The 27,727-nt window shown below is 45.9% G+C and overlaps 2 protein-coding genes and 1 long non-coding RNA gene across 4 annotated transcripts; 2 read left to right on the top strand and 1 right to left on the bottom strand.

Moving 5' to 3' along the window:
• Window positions 1-689: 689 nt before the first annotated feature.
• On the top strand, window positions 690-17,774 carry HDHD5 (haloacid dehalogenase like hydrolase domain containing 5). 2 transcript variants are annotated; one of them, XM_053404772.1, is made up of 8 exons: window positions 690-779; window positions 10,543-10,749; window positions 11,759-11,871; window positions 12,789-12,882; window positions 13,718-13,751; window positions 14,771-14,945; window positions 16,836-17,024; window positions 17,313-17,774. In XM_053404772.1, exons 1-8 carry the CDS (start codon window positions 750-752, stop codon window positions 17,671-17,673), a joined length of 1,203 nt encoding a protein of 400 aa, XP_053260747.1. In that variant the 5' UTR covers window positions 690-749; the 3' UTR covers window positions 17,674-17,774. The 2 variants fall into 2 exon arrangements, with proteins under 2 accessions (XP_053260747.1, XP_053260746.1); XM_053404771.1 differs by lacking the exon at window positions 690-779 and adding an exon at window positions 7,980-8,175.
• Window positions 17,775-19,663: 1,889 nt separating this feature from the next.
• LOC128421687 (uncharacterized) lies at window positions 19,664-23,582 on the bottom strand. The gene is made up of 2 exons (XR_008332364.1): window positions 22,900-23,582; window positions 19,664-21,131 (listed from the first exon to the last, which is right to left on the bottom strand). It is a non-coding gene; the product is annotated as an uncharacterized LOC128421687 (long non-coding RNA).
• Window positions 23,583-23,878: 296 nt separating this feature from the next.
• On the top strand, window positions 23,879-27,498 carry TMEM121B (transmembrane protein 121B). The gene has a single exon (XM_053404770.1). The coding sequence runs from the start codon at window positions 24,871-24,873 to the stop codon at window positions 26,437-26,439; it is 1,569 nt and encodes a 522-aa protein (XP_053260745.1). The 5' UTR covers window positions 23,879-24,870; the 3' UTR covers window positions 26,440-27,498.
• The last annotated feature ends 229 nt before the right edge of the window (window positions 27,499-27,727 follow it).

The following is a 27,727-nucleotide window of genomic DNA, read 5'->3' as shown; positions in this document are numbered from 1 at the left end:
ACATAATTCAGAAATTTGGGACGGGAGCCTCTCTGTGTGCTGCCAACATCAGAGATATGTGGCGGAACACAAGAGAGGGCCTTCTCAGTGGCTGCATCCAGGCTCTGCAAACCTAGGGAAATCCGTCTCCTCTCTTTAATGATGCTCCTCTGCCAGGCAAATACCTTCTTGTTTAGACAGGTCTCTGGCCTATTGGGTGGAATATCTGTTCTTTGTACATGTTTTTAGTATATTTTTTTATTATCTTGTTGTTTGATTGCATTAAATTTTATGCTAGCTGCCTTGGATGTGTAGTGTGGAAAGGCAGGACAGAAATTTAAGTATTCATAAATAAATGAAGCAGTGCATATTACACATATTTTTGAAGGGAAAATGTCAATGCACATTCTAAAATCATAACTATGCTTACGTCTGAAATTTAAATACTTGCTCCAAACCTATGTTAGTAAACTTCTTTTTCTTTGGCATAATAAGTGAGTTTATTACAAATTTATGCGTGTGAATGATGGTACGGTCAGCAAGGTGACAATCTGATGTTCTGTGATTTTGATACTACTTCTCCAGAAAAAGCACTAAGGGTATGTATGTAAGTCATTCTGGTAACTAATGCACATGATTGTTACACAAATAATCCTTCTTTAAAAAAAACCAAACCCAAATCACTGTTCCATACAACCAATCAAAATGTGTTATGCAAATCAGCCAGGCAGGGCAGGAAGAGGAATGGCTGATTCACATCTCAGAATAGCATGGAAGGGGAGAGTGAGTTAGACCATAAGGTAAGATGGAGCTACAGATTTAGTAGTATATATGTGGCAGTGGGCATGGAATTATGACTTAGTGGATCTGCTAAAGTGCAAACAAAGCAGATGGGATTAGGCAAATTGACGTAACTTGGTCCTGGTCTTGGCATGTAAACAGTGTAATCTCAAGACCCGTAAGGCAGTGAAATCAAACTTTTGTCACTGTAGACATCCCCAGATCAAGAAAACAACTATACACCACTTCTCTTTATAAGACAGGCAAGCAGAGAGTTTCCTTTGGTGGTAGGAAAATCACTGCTGGTGTGGACCAAGGCTCATCTAACTCCATTTCCATCAGTGGCAGGCCAAATTGTGTCTCCAGGCAGTACACAAACAGGACATTGAGATCCTGCCTTCCCCACTTATTCACCCCTAAGGTAAAGGTAAAGGGACCCCTGACCATTAGGTCCAGTCATGACCGACTCTGGGCTTGCGGCGCTCATCTCGCTTTATTGGCAGAGGGAGCTGGCGTACAGCTTCCAGGTTATGTGGCCAGCATGACTAAGCCACTTCTGGCAAACCAGAGCAGTGCATGGAAACACCGTTTACCTTCCCACCGGAGCGGTACCTATTTATCTACTTGCACTTTGATGTGCTTTCAAACTGCTAGGTTGGCAGGAGCAGGGACTGAGCAATGGGAGCTCACCCCGTCACGGAGATTCTGACCGCCGAACTTCTGATCAGCAAGTCCCAGGCTCTGTGGTTTAACCCACAGCGCCACTAGCACCTGTTAATTAGCAGCATGCTTCTTTGGAACACAGGGGCTCTATCTGGCCATCATTGCTACTAGATAAACCTATATTTGGTGGATTTCCCTTAATCTTCTAAAAAGCCATCTTATCTAATGCCCATCACAAAACATTGTGTTTGTACATAAAAGTTTCTTACACGTAGCTATGGGGTAAGCAGATTCAATGGGAAGGAAAAGAGAGCAGAGGTACAGGGGTCCACAGGATGCACTAATACACCAAATAAAAAGCCCCTGGAAAAGGAAACAAAGTTGGGTGGTAACTCTGATCATTAATAATTTGTTTGCATCAATCTCTTTCAGTGTGCACACATTTGAAGTTGCTCTCTGCCTTATAAACTGAGGTTGTGCTTGGGAGAGACAAAAAATTTGGGGGGCAAGTGTTTATTTTAATTTATTATTCATCTCCCACCTTTTTTGTCCAAGGAGCTCAAGGTGGTGGGCATGGTTCTTCCCCTCCCCATTTAGTCCCCACAACAACCCTGTGAGGTAAGTTAGGCTAAGTGGCAGTAACCAGTCCAAGGTAACCCAACAGGTTCAAGGCTGAGTGGTGATATGAACCCTGGTCTCCCAGGTCCTAGTTCAACACCCTGAGCACTACTCCACACTGTCTCTCTATAACAGGCAGGGTGGCTCTTACATAATAATACCAGCCACTATACCTGAGCAAATTAGATTACTGAGTGGGTCACCACTGGTTACTGAATGGGGTCTGTGACTCACCAATCCCATTTCTATGGAAACAACCAGTTCAGTGTCAGGGCTGCAGTGCCTTATGAGGTAACTCAGTAGTAGTAGAAGGGCTTTAAAGCAGGCATAGGCAGACTCCGGCCCTCCAGATGTTTGGGACTACAATTCCCATCATCCCTGAGCACTGGTCCTGTTAGCTAGGGATGATGGAAATTGTAGTCCCAAACATCTGGAGGGCCGGAGTTTGCCTATGCCTGCTTTAAAGAGCCTACAATTTCTGGTTAAGAGTAACAAGGAAAGGCAAAAGGGTGGGGGACTGACTCTGCCCTTGCCCCTATCTGTTTACTGTCACTCCACTTGAACTCTTTTTACTATATACAAAGTATCTCGCTCCAAAGCTTCTTTCCTTACATTCCCTGATAATTAGTGAGTAATGTGGTAGCGTTGTTGTTTAATCCTGATTGTAAACTGTATTGGTTACTGTACTGACAGTTGGGGTATAAACCTTGAAAATAAGTAACTAATAAATGATTGACCTTTCTGAAACCACAAACCACACTAAAGCAAGTTCCTGCTGTAGATTTGGGAAACAAGTTATGTGTAATTGACTGTTGTGCTGCTTCATTTGCACCAAAAAGATACATCCAGCTAGTGCCATAGGAATCAGCTGAGCATCATGATGGAGAGATGGCAAATACTTCCAGATTGACATTGGCAGTGCTTGTGGGCAGCTGCTTATGGGTGCAGTTTGTTCTTGCTGAATTGGAGCAGCTGTGCATGAATGTAACATAATAGAGGGAGAAATAGAGCAGGAACCGGTGTTTTCTCTTTTTATCCCAAATCTCAGAAGAATTGGAGGAATTAATTGAAAGCTGTTTCACCTATACACACCAATCTCAAGGAACTGCAGAAAATCTATATAAAAACGAGTTGTTGGTAGGTCTATATTTATAACATTAGCAAGGAAAACGTGGAATTATCCTTGGACCTGATCCAAAATCTCCAGCTGGTGCAAAATGCTATGGCTAGACTTTTGGTGGGGACACCTACTGCCAACACGACTCCGGTGATTAAAAGTTTGTTGTGGCTGCTCACGTGTTACCAGGCCAAGTTCAATGGTCTATTATGATTATGATCATTAATTAATTAATTTTCAAAACCCTTAACAATTTGACTCCAGGATACCTCAAGGATTCTTTATATCCCTGCCCAATCACTAAGATCTTTAGGGGAGTCTTTTTTAGAGGTCACCCATGGTTCAGAGGCATGACTCGTATCTACCAGCAGCTGTGCATTTAGTATTGTAGTCCTGATTCTGTGGAACTCCTTCTTAGGTGAATCAGATAGGTTCCCTCCATGTTGAACCTCAGGCACTTGCTTTTATTCACTGTATGTTTTTGCAGTCTTAATGTACATCACTTAGAAATTAAGGATAACTGGCAATCAGAACCCCACTGATTTTAGTTGGAGTTAAGCATGTTTTTTCATTGAAATCAATGGGTAGAAAAGAGCTTTTGTCTAGCCCATCTAAAGTGCAGGGTCTTCCACCCACATACACCAACCTAACACACACCCAGCTCTCTGGCCCAATCTAAGAACTGGGGTTCTATGTATGTGTATAATCAATTGGGTAAACAAAACTAGACTTGTGTCCATTAGCTGTTGGGATATAGCCTTATGTGGGAGGGTTATATTTTGTCTTCCTCTACCTTTCCTTCCATGCCAAACTCCTGATTGGTTGGGATCTTAGCTTCTTTTTATAGAGCAGCATGACTACTACTTACATACTATCTCAACTTTAGCTGGATTTGTTTTCATTGAGACAGACTTCTTTTCAGAACCAAAGATGCCGTGCTTTGGGATAGTGAAATGTGGATTTGTTTTATTCGTTCCTTGTTTACATTTTGTCTGTATCTTTATGTTGAAATGCTCAAAACTGAGCAAGGAAGACAGAACTGATTGATTGAACCTACTAGCATCCACTTTTATTTCAGAACATTCCTGGTGCATTGAAAAGGTACCTGTAGGTCTTTAAAGTTAGGGTTGCCATATGTTGAGCTTTTTTAGGGGGGGGACACGACCAGATTTGTTGAGCTTCTTTTTTACTTTTGTCCAAATTTGTGGAGCTTTTAAGGCTACTTTTAAGGAAATAAGACAAGCGCATTTAAAGCTCATTTCCCCCCCTCAAAGAATTCTGGACACTGTTTTTTCCCTTCCCTGAGTTACACTTCCAAGCAATCCCTAACAAACTCCAAGGTCCAGAATTCTGAGAGGGGGGAAATTGCTTTGAACATGCTTTAAAAGTACATGTAGTGCATTCACAGCCCAAGATAGACTGGGTGAATTATATGCTTAATCCCCCACTCCCCACCTTCTGGTTCCCATCCTTTCTTCCATGAGAGATTACCATGTAATCCCACTTGGTTCCCAGCTACAGATGATTCCACTGTAGTGTAAAAATCTGGTCATGCAGAAGTGGAAACCACAGCACAATGGTTTGTGGGAACTGACACCCTGGACTCAGTGAAGTGTTGCTTCATTTGGATGTTTCTAGAATGCTGTGTGTCCTTTGCTATTTCTTTCTCCTCAAGGCACTTTGTCCCCGTTAGTCAATAATTTTGGAGCCCAGCAAGGTTGAGAGTTATATTGTCAAGTACACCCGCGGGGTTTTGCCAGCAATATTGTATTAAGCCACTCTACCGCGAGAATGGTGATCGCCTGACTGCTTATCTTCCTCGGCTGTGTTTTCAAAATGATATCTTGCCTCACTGGGTCAGGTTATTTTTGAAAATAAATAAATACAATCTCCTTTTCCCCGGCATTACAGGGAGGCAGTTCTGTGATCAGGTACAGAATGCCCATGATTTGTGAGAGCTCCTCCAAATGCAATCACTCTGCAGAGAATGATGCTCCTTCTCTCAGTGGCCCCGACCTCCATTACTGAGAAGGCTGAACTCCACATTAGTCATGTGGAGTAATGGGAATGAAATCAGCCTGACCCTTCGAGTATAGCATGAGCCACCCCCACCCCCGCCGCTTCTTCAGACATCAAAGGAGCCATTCCAGATCAGCATTTTAGGAGCCTCAGAGGAGAGTTACCCCATGCCAATTCCATTTCTTTTTATTGATGTGATCCATGAGCAGTAAATGCTCAAGACAGTGTGTGCTGAATTGAATGCTTCAGTAACAACAAGGAAAATATATGCAACTCAATAGGGTTACCAAGTCTTGGGCTGCATCTTAATTTCACAGTGTTTCCTAGTCTGAAGACCTGACATTGTGATGGTACTGATGAAAGCCACCCCCCCTTAATGGCTTGCAATAAAAGTAGGAATTTCTTACCATATATATATTTTTTCTTGAACACAGGTCGGGAACTCTACCCCACCCCTACCCCATTAAAGGAAAAAAAAACTTTTGGAGGGGAGAGAAGAAGTGCCACTGGTGGGCAGAGGTTGCCCAAAACAAAGGTGGGCAGGAATAGAGGCAAAGGTGTGTAGACACTGCCTTTTCTCTTTTTCTGTCATTCCCTGTCCCTGCATTTCCCCTTCTTTGGCACCCCAATGATATTCAGCAGAGGGCTACATGGAATTAAGCCAAGCTGAATATGCTAACCACCACCCCCTGTTCTAAATGAACTGGGATCAAATGACAGGTTGAAATAACCTTACTGTGGACAAGGAAGAAGAAAGTAAGGATCAGAATTCTAGTTCAATTTGAGGTAGGAAGTGGTTAATCTAGAACCCCTGGAGCTGGGAACCCTTCAGGTGTGAAATTAATCTACTTGGAAATTCTATATTTTTTTTGTAATCAGCATATTTGTCCACAATTAAAACTTTTAAACCCAGGGCACTTTCCAGCCAAAGTTAAGAAATGTTTGAGCCTCTTTCATTTTAATCCTATGCATGTTTATTAAGAAGCAAGTCTTACTCATTCTATAAAGAAACACGTGGAACTCAGTGAGGCTCACTCCTAAGTAGACATGTATAGGATTGTACCATGAAACAATTAAATCACTGCTGCTGAAATGAACAGCATTTTTAAGGAGCTGGACTTTGTCCCCAGTTTACTAAATGTTTGTCTGAAAAAGAGCACAATAGAAAAACATTATTACAGTATATACCTCTTAGCATTTTTGTTTTGGAATAAAAGCAGGCTTATCTATTTTTAAAACAAATAACAAATAAAAATAATTATTTTAAAAAATGTAAAATCAACAACTTTGCCTATGGCCAGTTCCCACCATTCTTTCTGGACTGATACCCTTTTCATAGCATATCAATTGCATCCATGTAAAATTTACTGGGGACTGTAAAGGAAGTTTATGTGTGGTGGTGGAATTAGTACATTTTAGCATTTTAAAGCCAAATAGCACCAGCAAAGAGCTCATCAGAGCTGTTGTAATGGATAGTTGGCTCATTGTTTTCCTGTAGTACAAAAGTGACCTCTTCTGGTAGGCTAGAAGAATACTGGAATTGAACGTCTGAAAAGTGAATCTGGTAGAGGCAAGAGCTATCTACAGTGCATTCACATCAGCTTCTCCATGATATCCTGGGAGACTTTGTGAAAAGCTTTACTGAAATCAATATACACCATGCCCACAATATTCCCACAGTGCTCTTTTCTAAGCGCTCCCAGACTGACTGTTCAATTATCTGTTCTAGGACCTTTCCTCGTATTGATGACAAGCTGACCAGTCAATAGTTGTCTGGGCCTTCTTTTCCCCCACCTTCGACCTGCAGGGTCCTCACCTGTTCTCTAATAATTCTCAAAGATTACAGACACAGGCTCTGAGATTACATCCACAAACTCCTTTAGTACCCTTGGGTGCAGCTCATCAGGCCCTGAAGATCTGAATTCATTTAAAGTAGCTAGGTGTTCCCATACCACTTATTTTCCTATCTGGGCTGCTGCTCCCTCCTTTAAAGTATTAAAGTATTACCACTAGGTTGGGCGCTGCTTTCCTTTTGGGTTAAGACATAGGCAATGTAGGTATTGAGCAGTTCTGCTTTCTGCAACCCCAAAGCACTTTTCCAACTTCTCAGCGCAAGGGAACCTATTACTTTGCTTATTTCTCTTGCTTTGAATATAGCAAAATCATTTTTTTAACTTCTCTTGCAAGCCTGAACTCATTCTGAGCCCACCTGACCTTCATCCTGCAACTGTTAGCTACTCCTATATACTCGTCCTTCCATCCTTTGTAAGATGAGATGGGAAAGCACCTAATCTTTGGGAACTCCCTGCCACTTGAGGTAAAGCAGGCACCTTCGCTGTGCTCTTTTCGCCACCTGCTAAAAATATCCTTGTTCAGACAAGCTCACCCAGATGCTTGGGAAAGTTGCTGCGAATTTGTAATCTATTTAACTTCTGTATGCTTTCAAAGTGTGGTTTTAAAAGAAATGAAATGCCTTAAAAGAAATGCCTTGATTTTATTGTTTTATCTTTTTTACGCTCAAGCAGTGTGATAAACGGTTAAGAAATAAATAGTGAATAAAATAAACAGGCGCGCTGGAGCTCCTGCCTATCTTCCCAGCGGCCACAGGCAAGGCTCCCCGCAGCCTCGGCGGACGCAGCACGCGCGCTAGCGTCTCCCTCCGCGCCGGAACTGGGAACTGCACAGTAGTTCCTTCCACCTCCGACCCGGGTCCCATCTCTCACCGCCGTCCCATGTGACCGGCAGGCTTGGTGCTCCGATTGGCAGGGCGGAGGAAGCAAGGGGAGGAAGGCGGGGATTCGTCCGTCGCCTTGATTGGAGGAGGCGCCCCAGCCGGAGCAGGCGTCGGCGGGCGGATGGCTGTGTGCTGCTCGCTCCATGTGAGCAGAGCGGCGCTGAGGGGGTGGCTGCCCTCGGCGCGCACGGGGGGCGCCGCCAGCCGCCCCTGCAGGAGCAGCAGCCAAGGCCGTCCCGTGGGGAGAGCCTGCGGGGCGCGGCAGGTGAGAGAGGACCCCCTCCCGATCTCCTCCCTGTGTGTGCACGCGCGCCCTTCGGTGTCCTCCCGTCACTTTCTCTTGTCTTGTGACACCCCCGGGAGGAGATCGAGCCGGGCAACTGCGCCGGGCTTACCTGTCCCTTGGCCTGCTTTTCTCACGCGCGTCTCCTCTCATCCAGGCTGCCTTTGTTGCTGTTGTGCTGGGGGCCTCGGCAGATGTGGAAGGCATAGGAAGAAAAAAGCGGCGGCGGGGAGTGGGGGGAATACTAGTTTTTAGCATATGGCGGAGTTGTTTGTGCTGGCAACTCTCAGACCTTAGTGAAGAAAGTTGCCTGGTTAATAGCCAACCTACGTGTTCGATTTTCGATTCGTCAGCTGGTTTTTCCACGTTAACAAAAAGTTAAGAAGTCGCTCTTTCACAGACACTCTTCAGAGTGTTGCTTTACATCAGTGCAGCTTGCTGATAGTACATCTAAGTTAAAGCAGTGGACGAAGCAGCGTGGAGTGTTTTGATTGTGCTGATTATATGTCCCAAGCAATAACCACATCCCTAATAACTACATCTTCCCTCGTTAAATGCGATGGGTTCTACAGGTTAGCTGTAATGCGCAACATTGTGAGATCCAAACATTGGCAACTTGCAAGTTAGGCTGCAAGCAGTGTGTTGGGTGTGAGGCTGCCTGTGAAGACAGTGTGAAAGGTGGCTAGATTGCTGACTGAATTTCATAGAAATCATCAGATCTCCGGTGCTTATTGAACTTCATTGATCATCAGTTTATCGACACATATGCAACTAAAAAGGCTAATTATTACCTTTCAATAATTGCAAGAGACAGGACTTCCTTAGTGGTGGCTCTAGGTTATGGAATTCTCAGGTTGGTGCCTGCATTATTCACATTTAGGCAATTATTAAATGCTTTAAAAATTCACACGGGTCTTTGGTAGCCTCTGAATTTCTCTTGCTTGTTGCTCTGCTTGTTTGCAGATATGTTGGAATTTGAATTCTGTGGAATGTAAATACAAGAAATAAAAGAAGCAATTAAAACACAATTTACGGTCACATAGTACAGCACATTACAATTGCTATATGAGACATAAAAATAGTTAAGCCCACCAAGCCCATCTGTAATGTTCAAGTGTTCCATGGTGAAGAAAGTTTAGTTACCACTGCTGTCGATGTTTGCCTGGCAGTCAGACTCATTGAACTCTGTAGGGCTTGAGTAGAAGTGCATTTCTCTTCTTAACTTATGGTGTTCCTAATAATACTGTTCTTGTTAATAGTACATACAACTCCTGCAATACTTCCAGACTGGCAACATCAGCATGAATTACACTGATTCAAAGATGCTATGCAGTAGTGTTTGTGTTTGTAGTAGTTGGTGGGTGTAGATGACCATTCTGTAAAATTCAGCTGCCAGATTTGTTGACCTTGATATCACAGATGCCTCTTTCTCCATATGAGACCACCTTTGAGGGCTCTGTCTGGAGCAGTGTCCTTTCAGTGGTCCCCTTGCAATTGTGGAATGATTTCCCTCAGGAGCTTATTATATCACCCCTCTCCTTTAAGGCAGCCCTGTATAGGGAAGTTTTTAATGTGTGATGTTTTACTGTGGTTTTATAATTTGTTGGAAGCCTCCCAACTAATTTGTTGGAAGCTGGGGCAACACAGTCAGCTGGGCAACATTATATATATAATATAGTTGTAGTAGTAGTAGTAGTAGTAGTAGTAGTAGTAGTAGTAGTAGTAGTAAAAAGTCAAGTAAAGCCTACTTTTGGAGAAAGGTATTTGGGAAGTAATGACTACAGATTATTGAAAATTTCCTGACATAAAATGGGGGGTGTTGTTGTATTACTTGTACATTTTAAAGCTTTTTATTGTTATATTTAGGGATGCGGGTGATGCTGTGGTCTAAACCACTGAGCCTAGGGCTTGCCGATCGGAAGGTCGGCGGTTCGAATCCCCACGATGGGGTGCGCTCCTGTTGCTCGGTCCCAGCTCCTGCCAACCTAGTAGTTCAAAAGCACGTCAAACTGCAAGTAGATAAATAGGTACCGCTCCGGCAGACCCGGAAAAACTGTCTGCAGACAAACGTCGGCTTCCTCGGCCAATAAAGCGAGATGAGCGCCGCAACCCCAGAGTCGTTCGTGACTGGACTTGACCGTCAGGGGTCCTTTACCTTTTTATTGTTATGTTTAAGCAATGTTCTTACATACTGTCTTGAGCATATGGTGAGGTGAGATGAAAATACGTTACATAACTAAATTATTGCAAAATGCCAACACAGAGATGGTCCTTTTAGAGCTGTTATTGTTTGTTCCTCCTCACCCTTGTTATTCCTAAATAGCATCATTAAATCTTTCTCCACTACAGACAACTTCTCCCTCCTTTGGGTTCCTCTTTGATATTGATGGAGTGCTTTTACGGGGCCGGCTAGTCATTCCTGCTGCTAAGAAGGCCTTCCAGAAACTAACAGATTCAAAAGGTCGGTTCCATGTGCCGGTTGCATTTGTAACCAATGCTGGAAACTGCTCTCGCAACAGCAAGGCTGAGGAACTGTCTGATGCACTTGGATTTAAGGTACTGAAGGCACCTGTGTTCTATATTGGGTTACTGGCTGCTAGTGTGTGTAAATTGTGAGTTTATGATCACATTCAGCCACACCTTACATTTAAAGCACTGTTAGGCCACATTAACAGAATTGGCTTTCCATAAACAATCCTGGGATTTGTAGTTTGTTAAGGGTGCTGTAAATTATAACTCTGAGGCATCTCCTAATACCTCCCAGCTCCCTTGACAAACTACAGTTCCCAGGATTCTTTTGGGAAAGCAGGCACTTAAAGTGGTATAAGGTTGCTTTCATGTATGCTGTGACCTTACATGATGTGACCCTGAATCCAGATTTTGTGGGGGATCCTCACAGAAAGAAAGTTTGTAGGGCTTAGACTCTTTCCACAAGTTGCTACCCATTTGTTAGAAGTAAGGCTTTACCTGACAAGGTGAATAGAAGTTTATTAAATAGAGCATTTGTTTGGATCTGGCTGTAAGTTCTTGGACAGAGGTTTTCCCCAGCCTGACTACCTTTAACATTGGGATGGGGAGCCTGCTCACCCCTCCATGCTTGTCGCTTGATGACTATAGCCTTCAGTGATGACTCTGCAGATCAAACAGGACACACGGAGCTTTAACGTTTCTTGACATCACTTAGAACGCTTTCTAATGAAGGCAAATCACACATTCATGCAATGTTAAATAATAAGGTGAGTGTCATTTTTGTGTGGACATTACTTAGGGGTATGAATATGGGTTGTGTATGTTCTTGCACACTCATATTTCCAGTCCATTGTATTTTTATTGTGGACAAGCTTAAATATATTCTTCTGACATGTCCCAAGGTAACTTTCAAGAGATCTGATTGGTATTTAATGTCTGAGAAGGACGACGGATGTTGATGTTCCTGCCAGATTAATCTAGTGGTGTCACCTATGCTAGCGGCTTTGGCAGCTTAGAGGATAAAGGGCCTGGCATACGGAATACTGCATGTGGAAAGGCTAAGCTAACTGTCCTGCTGACCTTTCTCTTTTTTCAGGTTTCTCCCGAATGGGTGATCCTGTCCCACAGTCCTCTGCGTCTTTTCCATCAGTTCCATGACAAATGTGTGCTTGTGTGTGGTCAGGGTCCTGTGGAGGAAAATGCCAGAGAGTATCCTTTGCTGCCTTCAGATTTATTTTTTTAATCTTCCTTTCTCTTTCTTAGCAATGTGTTAAGAACCAGTGTTGTGTAGTGGATGGACTGAGGAGACCTGGGTTCGAACCTTGTGAAGCGCACTTGGTGACCCTGGGCAAAAGCTTGTTTGTGCAGCTCAGCTGGGGATTGGGAAGGTTCCTGTTCCCCAGCTGAGTCAGTCCCGGCATGAGCAGGCAGAGCATCAAGGCTCCTTTAACTGCGCCCCCCTCAGCTGAGTAGTTTCACAGAGCCTCCACCCTGCCAGCAGCTCATGGGAGCCAGTGCTGGGCTGTGGGCTCCTGGCTCTTTTAACTGCTCAGCTGAGGTTGGGGCTGTTGCACACTCCTGAGTCAAGCAGTTTAAAGATGCAGAGGGAGGAGCAAGCTGTATTGATGCCTAGCTGATACAGCTTGTTTGTCATTGCATCTCATGAGGGCAGAGTGCGATGGCAGTTTCACACAGCGCTCCAGAGTCCCTCTAGCAGCACTGCTGGAGGAAGGAACTCTAGTGGACGCTGCTAGCAGAGAGACTCAGGATTGGTGGTGTTTTCACCATCGATATACTGCTGAGTGAAGCCGACATCGCGGTCTGTTCCTCATACCAGTCCTGGGCGATCTATCAATATATCGCCCAGGCCTAGCAATACCTTAAGTTCATTGGAGGAAAGGTGGGTTATAAACATAAACATAATAATAATAATATAGTGCTGTTTTTTGCTCTGCCTTTGACCTTCTGATCAGGACAGGGAAGTGGGGAATCTATCAAGATGTGATTGCTTCCCAACAGTAGGGATTTGGCGGGTTCCTGTTACTAAGTTCCTGGGTTAGTTCTGACAATTTACCCTTAAGTCTGTAGAGCTCTTGACAACTTTCTTCCTTAGCCATTTGAAACAGCCTGGGATTCCATCACGTTGTTACCATTGAAGATGTGAGGAAGGCATTTCCCTTGCTGGATATGGTTGATCAAAGTCGGAGGCCAAAAGAGCTGGCAAGTATTAACCTGAGCATTGCAAAGAGTGACTGAAAGAGAGCATTTGTGTGCTGTGTCCCCTGGCAGAACTAAGTGTTCTCTTGCCTACTTTCAACTTTTCCATAGTTGCTCTGGTAGTAAAGTTCCTGTACAACAAGGGTGAAACACCTCTTTTAGCCCAAGCACCTCTGTTCCATCTAGGCCACCTTCCTGGAGTCACAGGCCAGTGATAGGCAGGGCCAGAGGCAGCAGTTGGCAAAACAATTAATGTAAATATTACCTTTGTCGTTAGTTTCTTCACATACTCCTTTCCATCCTCCATCCAGGCAAACGAGTCATTACCAAGGGCATATTCCACCCAGGAAGAAACACAAGGGCATGATGTGAAGCTGGTGAGGGGCATGGTTGGGTGGGGTATGTGCCTTGAGAATCCCAAGGGACAGACAGAGAGGCATTTGGCCCCCTAGGCTGAGCTTCTCCAGCTCTCTAGTACTACAAATATTTTGCATAGTACCCCCACCAAGATATCTCATGAAAACGGCAATATAGAACTCTTGTCAGTAGGATTTTCTTCCTGCGCAAAGTTGCCCTTTGCTGCATGTAGGTTAAAAAGCAAAGACGAATTCTACAAGGTTGCAAATTAGCAGAATAAAACAGTTGGGGGAAATTATTTTAAAGGTTTTGTAATTGACAGACATTCAATTTTGTTTTCCTTTTCCTAAAAACAAACAAACCCCTTATGATATTACAGTTGGATAACATACCAAGTATCATTGAACTCTTGAGAAACTTCACCCATTTTCTGACACTGCAAATTGACTAATATCTCTTCCCCTTCCCTCCCTTTTGACAGCCTCCTGCACCTGCTGACTTCCCCACCATAGAAGGTAAGTGCATTGTTTTCTTTCTGAAGAGTGTTTCATTGTGAGCTCACCTGGGCTTAGGTGGGGTTTCTCTTGGCAGATGCACGTTTTCAAACTGATGTGAAGGCAGAGCAGGCAGGGTGAAAAGATGCTTGACCCTTCACATCTGCCGGTGCAAATTTTCCATCCCCAAGTTGCTTTCCCCCCTTAGCTAAGCTCATTTCCACTTCTGGTGTCTGGCAGGGGGCAAATCAATTATAAGCGCACAGAAATAATGCAGAACAATGTTAGTTTGTTTGGTTAAATATATTTATCAACTTTGAAAAAAGAAGAAATATGACAGAATGCAAAAATAAGTAATTCTGCATATCCTAGAATCCACTGTATTGCAAAGGATTGTTAGCATGATGACTTTGGTAATGCTTTCATGCTCCCCAATTGTTGTTGTTTTGAGAAAGAACATCAGGGGGCGAAACAGAGTTGTCCCTTGTAATGTGGAGTAGAGTTGTGAAGGCCGGGGGGGGCACAGAAAAATGGGGGTTTCCTGCAATATTGGGGGGGTGTCCTGCCCTCCCATTTTTCTTGGCTTTCACATATCTAATGCAGACCCTGCTCTTTTTAGTCACATCTATAGGAATATGTGGCAAATAAATGGAAGCCCCATTCAATTTGCTCTAAGTTTTATATGAGAGCTCCTTTGTAATCTTGGCTGGACTGCCCAGAGTAGATCATTCTGTCTGTCTATTTATTTATTTATAGATCTGTCTGTCTATATGAATTCTATACTGCTCAATATATATAAATATATCTAAGTGGTGTACAGAAAACTAAAGTGACAACAGACAACTTAAAACAAAAAATATTGCAAAAATACAGCTAAAATGTCCTAGTCCTGGACCCAAGTAGATGGGGATAGGTTTGCAAAGGATGTTTACTCAGATGTAACCCACTATGAGTTCATTCTTATATGGGGTTATTATGTCATATGATGTACAGGCACATACTACTGTTTTGAAAATGCACTGCCTTTTTTTAATCTCTAGCTGTGATTCTGTTTGGGGAGCCAGTCAGGTGGGAGACCTGCCTGCAACTGATCATTGATGTACTCCTGAGCAATGGGAACCTAGGGGTAGAGCTGACTTCTGTTCCATACCCACATCTACCTATCCTCGCCTGCAACATGGATCTCTTGTGGATGGCAGAAGCCAAGATGCCAAGGTGATATAAAGGTTCTATTGTGATCTCTTGCTGGCATTCTGTATTTTCTCTCTCTCTCTCTCTCTCTCTCTCTCTCTCTCTCTCTCCCCCTCCCTCCCTCCCCCTCCCTCCCCCCCCCCCCCGGTATTTGCAGGAAACCTCACTGGACAATATGCTCCTTGCTCAGTTGCCTCGGATGAGCTTGATCAGGTGCACGGAACCTTTGGCTATCCAGATGTTGTTGAACTACTATTGCCATCAGTCCCAGCAAGCATGGTCAATTGCATTTTTATTGCTTCTTTCTTGTATTGCATTTTATGATTGTATTGTATATAGCATTCTGTGGAATTCAAATTGTAGAATGATACAATGCAGTATAAGATATAAAAGAAGCAATAAAAATGGAGTTAAAGATCATATAGCATCTAGCACAATCCATTACAACAGTTGTAACAGTCAGATAAACGATTAAGTGGTCCACCAAGACACAGTGATTTCCAAGTGGACGTGGGGGTTGGTTAAAATTTGGGAGCCAATGTTCTAGGTACATTACTTAACTTGCTGCGCTTAGCTTCCTGGCAGCTGGGTCGCTGCTACTTACCAAGGAGAGAGTGAGAGGTAAACTTGTGGGAAGGCCTGTGCAGTGTAAATGTGTCAGTAAGAGTGCTGGATTGACTCCTCCAGTGCCTTTGCATTGTTCCAACCTTCCTGCAAACTCGCCTCTCACCTTCCTGGTACTCAACTACAACCCACTTGCCAAGAAGCTAAAAGCCATCGAGTGAGCCACTTCTGTAAGAACATCTTATATAAATAAAGCTGTTACTCTGTTTGTTACTCTCTGTGGGGCTACCTTTGAAGGTGACCCGGAAACTACAACTAATCCAGAATGCAGCAGCTAGACTGGTGACTGGGAGCGGCCGCCGAGACCATATACCACTGGTCTTGAAAGACCTACATTGGCTCCCAGTACATTTCCGAGCACAATTCAAAGTGTTGGTGCTGACCTTTAAAGCCCTAAACGGCCTCGGCCCAGTATATCTGAAGGAGCGTCTCCACCCCCATCATTCTACCCGGACACTGAGGTCCAGTGCCAAGGGCCTTCTGGCGATTCCCTCACTGTGAGAAGCCAAGTTACAGGGAACCAGGCAGAGGGCCTTCTTGGTGGTGGCACCGCCCTGTGGAACACCCTCCCATCAGATGTCAAAGAGAACAACTACTAACAGACTTTTAGAAGACACCTGAAGGCAGCCCTGTTTAGGGAAGCTTTTAATGTTTGATGCATTATTGTATTTTAATATTTTGTTGGTGACCACCCAGAGTGGCTGGGGAAGCCCAGCCAGATGGGCTGGGTATTAATAATAATAATAATAATAATAATAATAATAATAATAATTGCAGACTAAGAAAATTGACTATTTCTGGAAACTAAAAGGAACTGAGAAGAAATTCTTAAGTGTGGAGTCTTGCTCCAGTCCATAACAAGAGGTTCTAAATGTAACCTCACAAAGGTCAAATTACTACAGGTTAGGGCTAGCTTGGCTTTGTTTTGTATAATGTGAGAAAACCTTTTTGAAACCCCATTAACATTAGGAACACACTTTTAAGACTCTGGGGCCAGATTATCCAAACACTTCCCTCAACAAAGGGTCAGGAATTGGTGCAGCAGTCCATGGAGGGATAGGCCTTTCTTCCATAGCAGCAGAGCAGAGCAGTAACAAGGGGTGATGCAAAAGCGATCATAGAATTCTGCAGTCATGTCTGCATTATTTGATTAAAGGACATACTTGAGGAATAGCCATCTTACCCACATTTCCTATTGGGTACTTTTATCCTCTGTATTCACCCAGTGCCACCACATGTTCCTAGGAGTATGCATGCTGACTTTTTGCACTTTTCTTTCTTTGTGGTCAGATTTGGCCACGGCACCTTTCTTGTGTGCTTGGAGAACATCTACAAGAAAATGACTGGCAAGGAGCTGAAGTATGAGGCCTTGATAGGCAAGCCCAGCACTGTCACCTACCGCTATGCTGAACATGTGATCAAGCAGCAGATGGAGAGTTGGGGCTGGACATCCCCTCTCCGCCAGCTGTACGCTATTGGGTAAGCAACTCTTCTTCCTTGAGCTTGGGAGAGGAAGACCTTGGCCTTAGCAGCTGCACATTGGCACGGAGCAGGATGAAAGATTCATATAACTTACTGAACTGTTTTCCCTGCTAAGGGGAGGCTAGAGTGTCATCCCTTTGCTGGCAAATGGGAGTGGAGGTACCGCATGGATGCTGTTACTAGATGGGTCTAAATTCTCAAAATTTAAGTTCTGCCCAAATTTAACTATATAACCTTGACTCTTACTCTGTTTTCTCCTCCCTTGTCCTTTGGGTCTACTTACAGAGACAACCCAATGGCTGACATTTATGGTGCAAACCTCTACAACCGTTACCTCCAGGCTCAGGCTGAAGTAAGTGTCACTGCAATGGCAGCAGAGAGCGAGGAACATGTTGAGATGCAAAGAGATCACAGTGTGTCCATCACCTCTGCAGAGAGCTGCCAGTCCATACTGGTCTGCACTGGGGTCTACAATCCCCAGGGAGATGTGCCTGCTGACCACAACGAGAACATGTTGGAGACTGTATTCCATGGGCACCGGGACTTCCATTTTGATCCAACCTTGGTGGAGGCCTCTCACGTTGTGCACGATGTGAATGATGCTGTGGAGCTCGTCTTTCAGAAGGAGAACTGGAAACTGGAATGATAAGTCCGGTGTTGCCAGCATCTCATGGGGGCAGAAGGGCAGAGGCAGATCTGAGCACTGTCTTGTTCAACCCATGCCAAAGTAAAGGAAAGTTCTCCCAACTTTTTTTTTTTGGTAGGGATTTCACCCATCTCCCAAATCTTTGTCAATATGGGCCTCTAGCACATTTGCCAACTTGAAATTCTGCATTGTTGCTAAAATGAGTGTGGCCAAAGAGCAGTCTTCACCAACCAGGGTGCCACCCAGATGTCCTGAAATAACAGTTTCCATCACTGCTGACCATTGGCTGTGCTGGCTGGGGCTGATGGAAGTTGTAGTCCAAAACATCTGGAGAGGACAGGTTGGGAAAGGTTGCCATGGAGAAGGCAGAAAGGGTCACTAACTTGCCCCACCCATTTCACATCTGTGCAGCTTCCATGTTCTTTCCTATATCTACAACTACTGTGTAATCCCAATTTTGTGCTGAAATGGTCTCCTTTGCCAAAGGCCAGTGCGTCTTAAATCTCTCCACCCAATCCTATCTAAATAATTGTGACCAGCATCATGAGGTCTGCTACAGTTTTTGGCTCTTGCTTCTGTTCCAGATGTGCCTGAAGGTGCTTGAAAAGTTCAAAATATTAAATGTGTATCTGTGTTGATTTATGGCGCATGATCTGCCTGGAGGAACAGACCCTCTTGCCAGAGCAGGAATAGAAATAGAAGCAAGATGGTTGCAGTAATGACTAAATTTCACTCTCCTGGCTATTTCACAACCTTTGACTAGTTGTCCCTGAAATATAAATATTTGCTTAGGCACTACCCCTTTTACTATTCCTGTGAGTGTTCCATGCCTTTGGTAGGCAGAGTTCTGATTGCAAACAATGGTCCTTGACCTGAACCAGAATGGACTCTGCTGTGCAGAGTTTAGGATACCAGATAATGAAAACTGGAGAAGGGGCGGGGGAGTTTTACCTAGTTGTAAAAGAAATGGCTTTAGCCTTCACAAACTGTCAAGGGCAAGACTGTGATTTGTGTTTTGTTGCTGTGTTTCCCTCTACCACCTTCTCACAGAAATAGCAATCTTGATCCTCTCCAAACAGATCTTTCCCTTGCATTAATTTCATATTGTGTTTTAGCACCCTGCCCCAGGGCTGTTCGTCGCTTAGAAATCATTAGCCTGGATCCAGACATGCATGTGGCCTTGCCTGTATATTGTTGCAGAGATGTGCATGCTTCAACAGAAGATGGTTATGCAGAAGCATGCTTCTCTGTCTACAACTGGGCTGAGGAACCTGGCCTGCCAGTTGTTCTTGACATCAACATCCATCATCTCTACCCATGCTGGCCAGGGCTCATGGGAGTCCAAAAACACCTGAAGGGCTGCGAATTCCCCAGAGTTTTGAACCTGTGCCATGTATGTCTCCAAACCTCTTTAATGCAGAATTTTCAGGCCACCCTTTGTGTAAGCCACATCCTGGAAACATCCCCATGTCCCATGTGCAAATGCAAAAAGGCAATCGTAGATTTTTGTGCCACAGTAATTGGTGATGTTAGTGGGTAAATAGCAAGTTGGTCCTGTTCCTCTTACGAATCTGGACATAATTCTAAGTTCCCTTTTTCTGTAGGACAGATTACTACTACTTTGTAGCGTGAGCAATAACCTTATTTTCTTATATTAATATAATTGTTTGCCTGTGTTTTAAATAACTTCGTTATGATGGTGAATCTCTTGCAGGGGTAGGGTTGGGCTCCAATTCCTGCTTCTCCTATGCTACTCTCCAGTTGAATCATTTGTGCTGTCTGGAGATTGGTTGGCTTTAGCACATGGATGGTTTACATTTTAAGGGGAAAATGTCAGTCTCAACTGCAGTGAAAGCCAAACAGTTGGTTCCGTTGACTGTACTTCTTTTTTCAGTAAATCACCAAGTATCTTTTTTAAAATAAAAAAATCATTACCTTTTTTATTAAAAAATGGATTTGTATAACAAAATGCAAATGCTAAAATAAATAATAATTAAGACATGCCTTGTATTAAATACAAAAATGACATCCAAATGAAATATATAGCAAACAAGTGTGAACAAATCTAGGAGTAGACAAAGTGAAACACAGTGTCCTGTATTTAGGAAGTACCGGCTTCTAATTAAGCTTATACTATGGCAACCTTCAAGCAACTATACTTTTCTTCTTTTAAAATGCTCCGAGTTTTACAAAAATCTTCATAGTTTTATTTAATTATATCCTCTCTTCTTCCTCCTTCAGCAGTCCATGGTCTGTCCCCTTTTATCCTTGCAACATCACTGTGAGGTAGGCAAGGATGAGAGATGGTAACTGGCTCAAGGTCACTCAGTAACCTTTATGTCTGAGCAGAGATTTGCATCTGATTTGTAGTCCCTCTACTGTATGCACACTAGATATCCTGTGCTGCATAATGTGGCTCAGAACCGGAGTTGTCAAGGGGAAGAGCTGTAGTTCAGTAGCAGAGCATCCGCTTTGCAACTCTGGAGATCCACTGCTGGTCAGTGTAGACAAGTCCTGAGCTAGATGCACCATTGACCTGGCAGTATAAGGCAGCATCTTATGTTCCAAGGGGCACGAGCTAAGTGTCCTACAAAGTTATAAATACCCATTATTTTCTGGGTGGGAGGCGGAGTTAGTCTTGGTACTTTATCCATTGTTTTGAGAACTGCAGTGGTGTGTGTCAAGTTAATTGTGGCAACCGTGCAATTAACTAGAAGCTGGAGGGGATGAAAGGAACTAGGGGATGAATTGAAGGTTTCAGATGTGGGGTGAAAAGAGAGCAGGATTATTCACTGGAAAAATAGCAGGGAAGGAGATCTTTTGAGTTTCTCAGAGGGCAGGTCTACCTAGTTCAGTACACCTGGTGTGCAGGTCACGGATCTCTAATAGCTGACCTGTTTTTTGGTGCTAGTTAGGTAAGGATACATTGCTCCCCACATGGAAAACATTGCTCATGTAGCTTCCTATGTTCACATGGTAAAGGAAGGGAGCCAGTGAAGAGAAGCTGGAAGGGATGTGAGCATTCTGAAATGAGATGCAGATTAACCAATGAGCCATGGGATGCAAAGTAGGAATAAGAGGTTGGAGATGGGCAAATGAAAGATCAGAGAGAACTGTCTTACAGTAATTGAGGTGAGAGAGAATCAGCTGAATTAACTTGATCCCTCATTTTCAGCATCTTGGCATGTTAATTTGAGTTTGCTAAGCTGCTTAGCACCTCAAGTATAAGTCATCCATCCTCCCCCGTTCAAGGAGCAATTTGCACTTTTTTAAAATAAAAAAAGCCACAGCATAAAACCGACTTATCCTCCTCCTGTCTTTCCCTGCTGCAGCTGTCGACTCATGACAGCCCCTGCAAGACATAATTAAGGCTCTTCACTCCTGTGCTTTATTTTGAGCATCCTTCCACCCTCAGACGCTCTCCAGGCTTCTTTATTTCTTCCTTCTTGCAATCTGTGCTGTAAGGGACAGACCTTTCTTACTGATTTCAGGGGCAAAACAGTCCTTTGCCCCCTGTTTCTTCAAGTAGCATTTAAATGCATGCATTTTAAGTCCAATTGATTTAAAATCCCCTTTAAAACTACCATCATCTTGACTTCATTATGAATTTTATTCTCTGTTACCACCACCACCAAACACCAGATTTGTCTTTGATGGGCTGATGGATGTTAGTACAATAATATCTGTGGGCTTTGCCAAATGGTAAGGGAAGCCTTGTGATTTACAGGCAACTCCCCATTTACATGTTCCAAGGCACCGTGCGCGTAAGTGAAATTGTGTATATTGAGAAAGCCTGAAAACATCCTCTAAACCTCAGGAAACCCTTGGAAACCCCTTTTTAAAACCAGCAGCACTTACCAGACTCCCTCCAAACCTCCTTTCTTAAACTCCAGCTCTTCACAGACCTCAAAGCTCCATGCAAACCCTCTAGGGATTGCACTTGAAAAGGCTTGTGGGACTGCTGTTTTTGCACCATTTTTGCTGTTTTTGCACTCTGGGGGGCCTTTGCCCCCCTTTAACTGCTACTTCCAGGTTCATAGCAAGAGTGCAGTGTGTATGCACAGTCACGGGTGACTTGTATGTGTGTAAACAGGGAGTTGCTTGTACTGTAATTTGATTCATGTGTGCTGGCTAAGCATGCAATCCTGACAGTGCTGGACAGAGGCCTAGAACCTGTTTTGTTTCTATTGACGGGGGCTCAGCCCTGAAGTATTTGAAGTACCAATCGTGATGAACACAGAATTGGGTCCCACAAAATTTAGTGGGCCTTAATCCCAAGTTAAGTGCATGTCATTTCAGCTGTGGTCTGAGATCTTGAAATATAGGAAAGGCTGTGGCTCATGCTTTGCAAGCAGAAGGTACTAGGTTCAATCCATGGCATCAGCAGGTAGGGCTTGGGATGTCCCTGCCTGAAGCCTGAGAGCCATTGATAGAGCAGGCAGATTGATCTAGATCACGGGTGTCAAACACAAGGCCCGCGGGCCGAATCCGGCCCACCAGACCTCGTCATGTGGCCCGTGTAGCCGCCGCCGACCGCCAGCCTTCACCTTTTATTCTCGCTTTCTTTTCTCTCGCTTTTTTCCACTTGTTTTTATATTGAGCGCATGCCATCCTGTAATGTGACAGATCCAACGGCTGCCTGAACCCTTCTATCCTGTACTGTAAGTCTGTACATATGGCAATATTTGTATGTTAAAAAAAAAAATTTACTGTCTGTTACCAAAAATCATTTTTCAATAAATTGTACAATAATTGTACATTTGAATATCTACTTGCCATTCTTCTGACTTCTGCTTTCAGAGCTAGTTATTACTTTATGATAATAAAGAGTGGACACATAGTCCTACAGATACAACCGGCCCTTTGAGGGTGACCAAACTGCTGATGCGGCCCCCGATGAATTTGAGTTTGACACCCCTGATCTAGATGGATAATCTAAGATGCGAAGGCTCAGAATAAAGCTTGGGGGAAATGGAGAAAGACAGGATTGCTGCAGTTTTTTTGTTGGGCCTTCATATCTCTAGTCCAACTAGTATAAGACACCTTCCTATGTCCCATGAATGCTAGGTATTTAGACTTAACACGTATAAACTAGAATCTAGGAAATGGGTAAATTAAAGCCATAGGAAATTCCAGACAAATAGATAATAGCAGAGCTTCTACAAAGAGAGGATTAAAAACTCATTTCTATGTTAATGCTATAAAAGTACAGGGTTTCCTGTTTACCATGAAAGCGGCAGAGACTCACTTGGTTTCCTCCTCCATGGCTCCATTTGACAAGCTGAAAGCATCTCCTACTGAGCTGTCACTATCTCTGCTTCAGCTCCTCCTGTTGGCAAAGTGTCTGTTCTGAAGTTTCTGATGGATACCTAAGGACTTAAGGATGTTATGCCTCGTGAAGGAATTGCACCAAGGACACCAAACCGATAAAAAAAGAAGCAAATATATATTTAAGAGGACTATATATTGTGGCCAAGCAGAAAAGTGTACATAACAATAAATCTAACATTTATATTATGGTTTTCCCCCCATACAGCCTTTTTCCGCTTTTCTGAAGCTTAGCAGATTGTCCCTTTAAAAAATCATTTCTTTTTATTCCTGTTGGGCTCCTTAGTGCTTAGCCTTTTGCACTGTCCTAACTTGATGACTGTTGCAGCAGTATTCAAAGAGCCAAGCTACTAAGTCAGTCGGAGCCAACCTCAGCCTGCAGGTGTGATGTCACAGCTTTGAATGTCCCTCCTGCCCCAGATTTAAAACTCAACATGGAAAAAGTAGGCTTCCTTTTAACTGGAGATTGTCTTGGATTTGTGAAGTTGCTGGTATTATGTCTTATGCATAGATGCTGGCCTGCCTTGTGTATGTGTTACAGAGTAAGGCTAAAAGTGTTTTATGCTGCAAAAAAGTGCTCATGCCAGTGCATGACGCACGAAATATGGTGAAGCTAAGCCACTCCTGATGTGGTCAGTGCTTGGAGAGGAGGCACCCTCCCACACAAGTCCATGCTGGAACTTAAGGTGGGATATAAACGTAATATACATACAAATGACACCCTATTATTCTGGATTGAATTATTAACCTTGGCACCACCACCCCTGCCCCGTCCTTGAAATGGCCTTCTGAGATCTGTCAGGGCTCATGTTTACTGATCTTCAAAAGGCAAAAGATTTTTAGTAACGTCTAATGCCATTTTTAGCAGCTTTTTTTTTTTTGGTGTTGCCTTCCAGTGTATTGTTTATTGAGGTTTCGTTCTTTGCAAACTAACTCTTGGAATCTTTGTAAGCTGCTCTGAACTTTGCACCATAATGGGATAGGAAAAAAAAGAACATTCATTAGTATAAAAATAATACCAAGCAAAGGGAATGCTACTTTTCCAATTATAAAAGCCCGCTTCAACTGTAACTATTCAATGCCCACCCTCCTCTTCCCATCATTTATGCCTGTGCTTAAGTAGGTAGTTAAGGAAACCAGTTCCCGAGCCACCCTCCCTTTGCAGCCTCCGAGGCGCACTGTGGCACGAGCTTTCCCCCCTAGGCGACAGCTTCCCCCTTCCTGAGGCAAGTGACTCATTTGCTGCTGCATCAGGCCGCCCACCCAGTTGCCATGAAGCTCGCTGCGAGGGGGTGGGCAACAAAAGCAGCTGCCGCTCCCAGGTATCCTCCTGGCTCGCAAGCGATCCGCGCCCCCGTCCCTCCGCTGCCTTGGCAGGCGCTTCTGGAGAAGAGCATCAGCCAGGAGGCGCGCGCGCTGGCTTTCTTTTGGCAGCCTCTCGCCTTGCATCTCTGTCTTTGTCCGCATCCCCAAACCCGCCCCTCCTTCACCTGCCTTTCTCCGCGCAGCATCTGCTTTAGGGGTTCTCTCCTTTCTTCCATCAAGCGTCCGTCTCTGCGACTGGATCCACTCCCGGATTCCCCGCTTCTCTCTCTTTCGTCCACGGCAGGATCCGCTCCGGGTTTCTACTGATTCCGACGGCGGAGAAAGGGAAGATCCAGGCCGGGTCTCGGCTTTCGCTCAGAGCCTGCCCACCGCCCTCCTCCTTCTCCCTTTTGCCCATCACTACCATCCCCACCATCCCCATCGCTCGGCGCTCCCCGGGGCTGGATCGTGCCGGGCAGGTTACTCGCCGGGTCCCCGGCCGGGAGGGCTGTGACCCGCCCGCCCATCTCTGTGGGGCGCGGGTGGGGGGCGGGGAGGACGACCATGCACCGAGTCGTCTCCAACCAGCGCTCGGTCTCCTCCTCCTCGGGCTCCTTCCAGGCTCCCCCGCCGCCTCCCCCCGCCGCGGACCTGCAGCCCCTTTTCCTGGGCGGCGGCATCAGCAGCACCAGCAGCTCGAGCGGCGGCACCCGGAGGGGCAGGCGAGGCTCCGTGTCCAGCTCGGCCTCCACCCGCACTCGCAGCAGGAGCAGCAGCAGCGGCGGCCGCAGCAGTGAGGAAGAGGAGGAGGAGGAAGAGGGCGAGGAGGAGGAAGCCAAGCCCCTCGTGCCGGTTCAGGAGCCCGCCTCGCCGCCCGCCCCGCCCGCCGCCTGCGCCTCCCCGGGGTCCAGCAGCACCTCCACGTCGGGCTGCAGCATGACAGCCGCCGAGCTGTACGGGGCTCCGGCCGCCGGGCCCGGGACGGCGGCGGCGGCGAGCGCGGCCGCGGGGCTGCTGTGGGCAGGGGGCTCGGGCGGGTCTCGCTGGGGCTACAAGGCGCTGTCCCTGGTGCTGCTGCTGGGCCAGGGCGCGCTGCTGGACCTCTACCTGATCGCCGTCACCGACCTGTACTGGTGCAGCTGGATCGCCACCGACCTGGTGCTGGCCGCCGGCTGGAGCATCTTCTTCTGCCGCAACAGCCGCGCTCGTCGCCGGGAGCGCCCGTCCGGCGTCGGAGGGGGACACCCGCCGCCGCCGCCGCCCTTGCACCCGCTGCTGGGCCACCCGCCCCACGGCGGCCGAGGCGCCTGCGCTGCGTCGGGCGGGAAGGCAGGGGGCGCTCCGCGGGGCGGGGACTTCGCCTACGCCCACTTGGCCTGGCTGATCTACGCCATCGCCTTCACGCCCAAGGCGGCGCTCATCCTGGGCACGTCCATCCTGGAGCTGGTGGAGCTGCGCCTGCCGCTGGGCGCCACGGGCTTCCGGATCACGCTGGCGCTCTCGGCCCCGCTCCTGTATTGCCTCTTGCGGGCCATCGGCGCCGAAGGCGGCTCCGGCTCCGGCTCCGGCCAGCTCCTCTTGCCGCCCCAGCCGCCCCCGCAGCACCGCGCCGCCGCCGCTTTCCTGGCCACGTGCTTGGACCTGCTGGACAGCTTCACTCTCCTGGAGCTGCTGCTCCTGCAGCCCGGCCGGCCGGCCTTGCCGCTGCCGCCGCCGCTCCGCTACGTGCTCATCGCCGTCTACTTCCTGTGCCTGGCCTCGCCGGTGCTGTGGCTGTACGAGCTGAGCGCCCCGCGGGCCCCCGGCGCCGCCCGCCTGGCCTTGCACTGGCTGCTGCCCGCCGGGCTCCTGGACGCGCCTCTGCTGGCGCTGCGCTGCCTCCTGCTGGTGCGCTACCAGCAGCCCCTCTCCATCTTCATGCTCAAGAACCTCTTCTTCCTGGCCTGCCGGGGCCTGGAGGCCCTGGAGACCTGCTGCCTCCTGCACTCCGCCGGCGGGCTGGCTGGCAACGGCAAGAACGCGCCAGCCCCCTCCGCCGGGGTCGGGGCCGGCCAGCTCAGCCACTGCATCTCCGAGAACGACATGGGGCCCCACGGCTATGTCAACACACTGGCCGTCACCGCGCAGAGCTGAGGGGGGCCGCGCCCATGCCAGTGCCCCACTGCAGTTACCCCACCTTGTATTCCATGCCAGTTCAGCTTAGGTACCCACCCCGCTGTAGTTACTTTCCCTTTTACATGTCTCCGATTTTCAGATTGGCCCAGTCGCCCAAACCCAGGCCCCTTAGGAGACAGCAGTTGTGCATCTGACCCAGCTAACTCAGGGCACTGTAACTTTCTGAGCAGTTGTCCTGAATAACTTTGACCTACCTAGTCTGACCCTTCCCTGGAAAGTTCATTGTCCATGGCAAACCTAGGGATTCTGACCTGTACCTGTTTTAGTTCCCCCTGTCCACTTTTATCTCTGCCGATCTCAACCAGATTAAGGCCCATTTAATTAGCCAATGATATGGTCTCACCTGGGAACTCAGTGGAGTACAGTAATGCTAATTTTTTGAGTGAAGCAGTGGCCATTGGTTTAAACCAGCTGCACCCATGAAAGTATTGCCCTGGCATGGTTCAATGTTGTCTAAAATATGTAGTCCACTGCATCACCCTAGTGGCTGTGTGGTGAGGTGGTGCCCATATAGTTTAGAGTCTTGGCAGTAGCTACACCTCAATGGTAATGTGAAGCAGCCTAATTTTCCCATCCTAATTAGTCAGGCTGTCTTCTGTGGCAATATCTGAGCTGCTCTTGCCTTAAATCACTTTCCTTCATGTACTACTTTAATCATGAAAACTTTTAATATTGTTAGATATTCTGTCATTCCAGAGCAGCTAGACACACATAAATACACAACATAATGAATGCTGCAGCACTAGTCAAACCACCTATTGGGCCAAAATGATGGCAGCATCATTTTTTAATCCTTTCACCCAAGTTCTTACAAACTATTCCAAATCCTTTACTTCCACCCCATCCCCATAACCCCCAATCATTCCTATTTATTCTGTAGGTTCCTTCTAATGACAACTTAATGTGCTGTGGCTACAGACCCCTCACCTCTTTTGCTTCTATTTATAGAAATCAAGATGGAAGAGGTCTGTTGTTTAACTGCCTAACTGCACATTCCAGATTATATATTTCACGTCGGGTTCAGTTTCTCAAGTTTTTGGATTTTTGCTCTCTGACCTGTGGGTTTTTTCTCTTTTCTGAGGTGCCTCCTACCACCACTGCCTATAGGAGAGCAGAGAGAGGGCAGCATCCACTTGGAATGCCTGGAAAACATATTACTGTAAGCTGTCCAGGTTCTTCATATCCTATGTTGGGCTCCTCCTCCATGCAGTGGAGAGCCACCCAGCCATAATGCCAATGCTGAACA

Source organism: Podarcis raffonei, chromosome 10 (assembly GCF_027172205.1).
Source record: "Podarcis raffonei isolate rPodRaf1 chromosome 10, rPodRaf1.pri, whole genome shotgun sequence".
In the NCBI taxonomy this organism is placed as follows: Eukaryota; Metazoa; Chordata; class Lepidosauria; order Squamata; family Lacertidae; genus Podarcis; species Podarcis raffonei.
The sequence above is the reverse complement of the archived record's forward strand: the minus strand, read 5'-3'. Positions and strand labels throughout refer to the sequence as shown.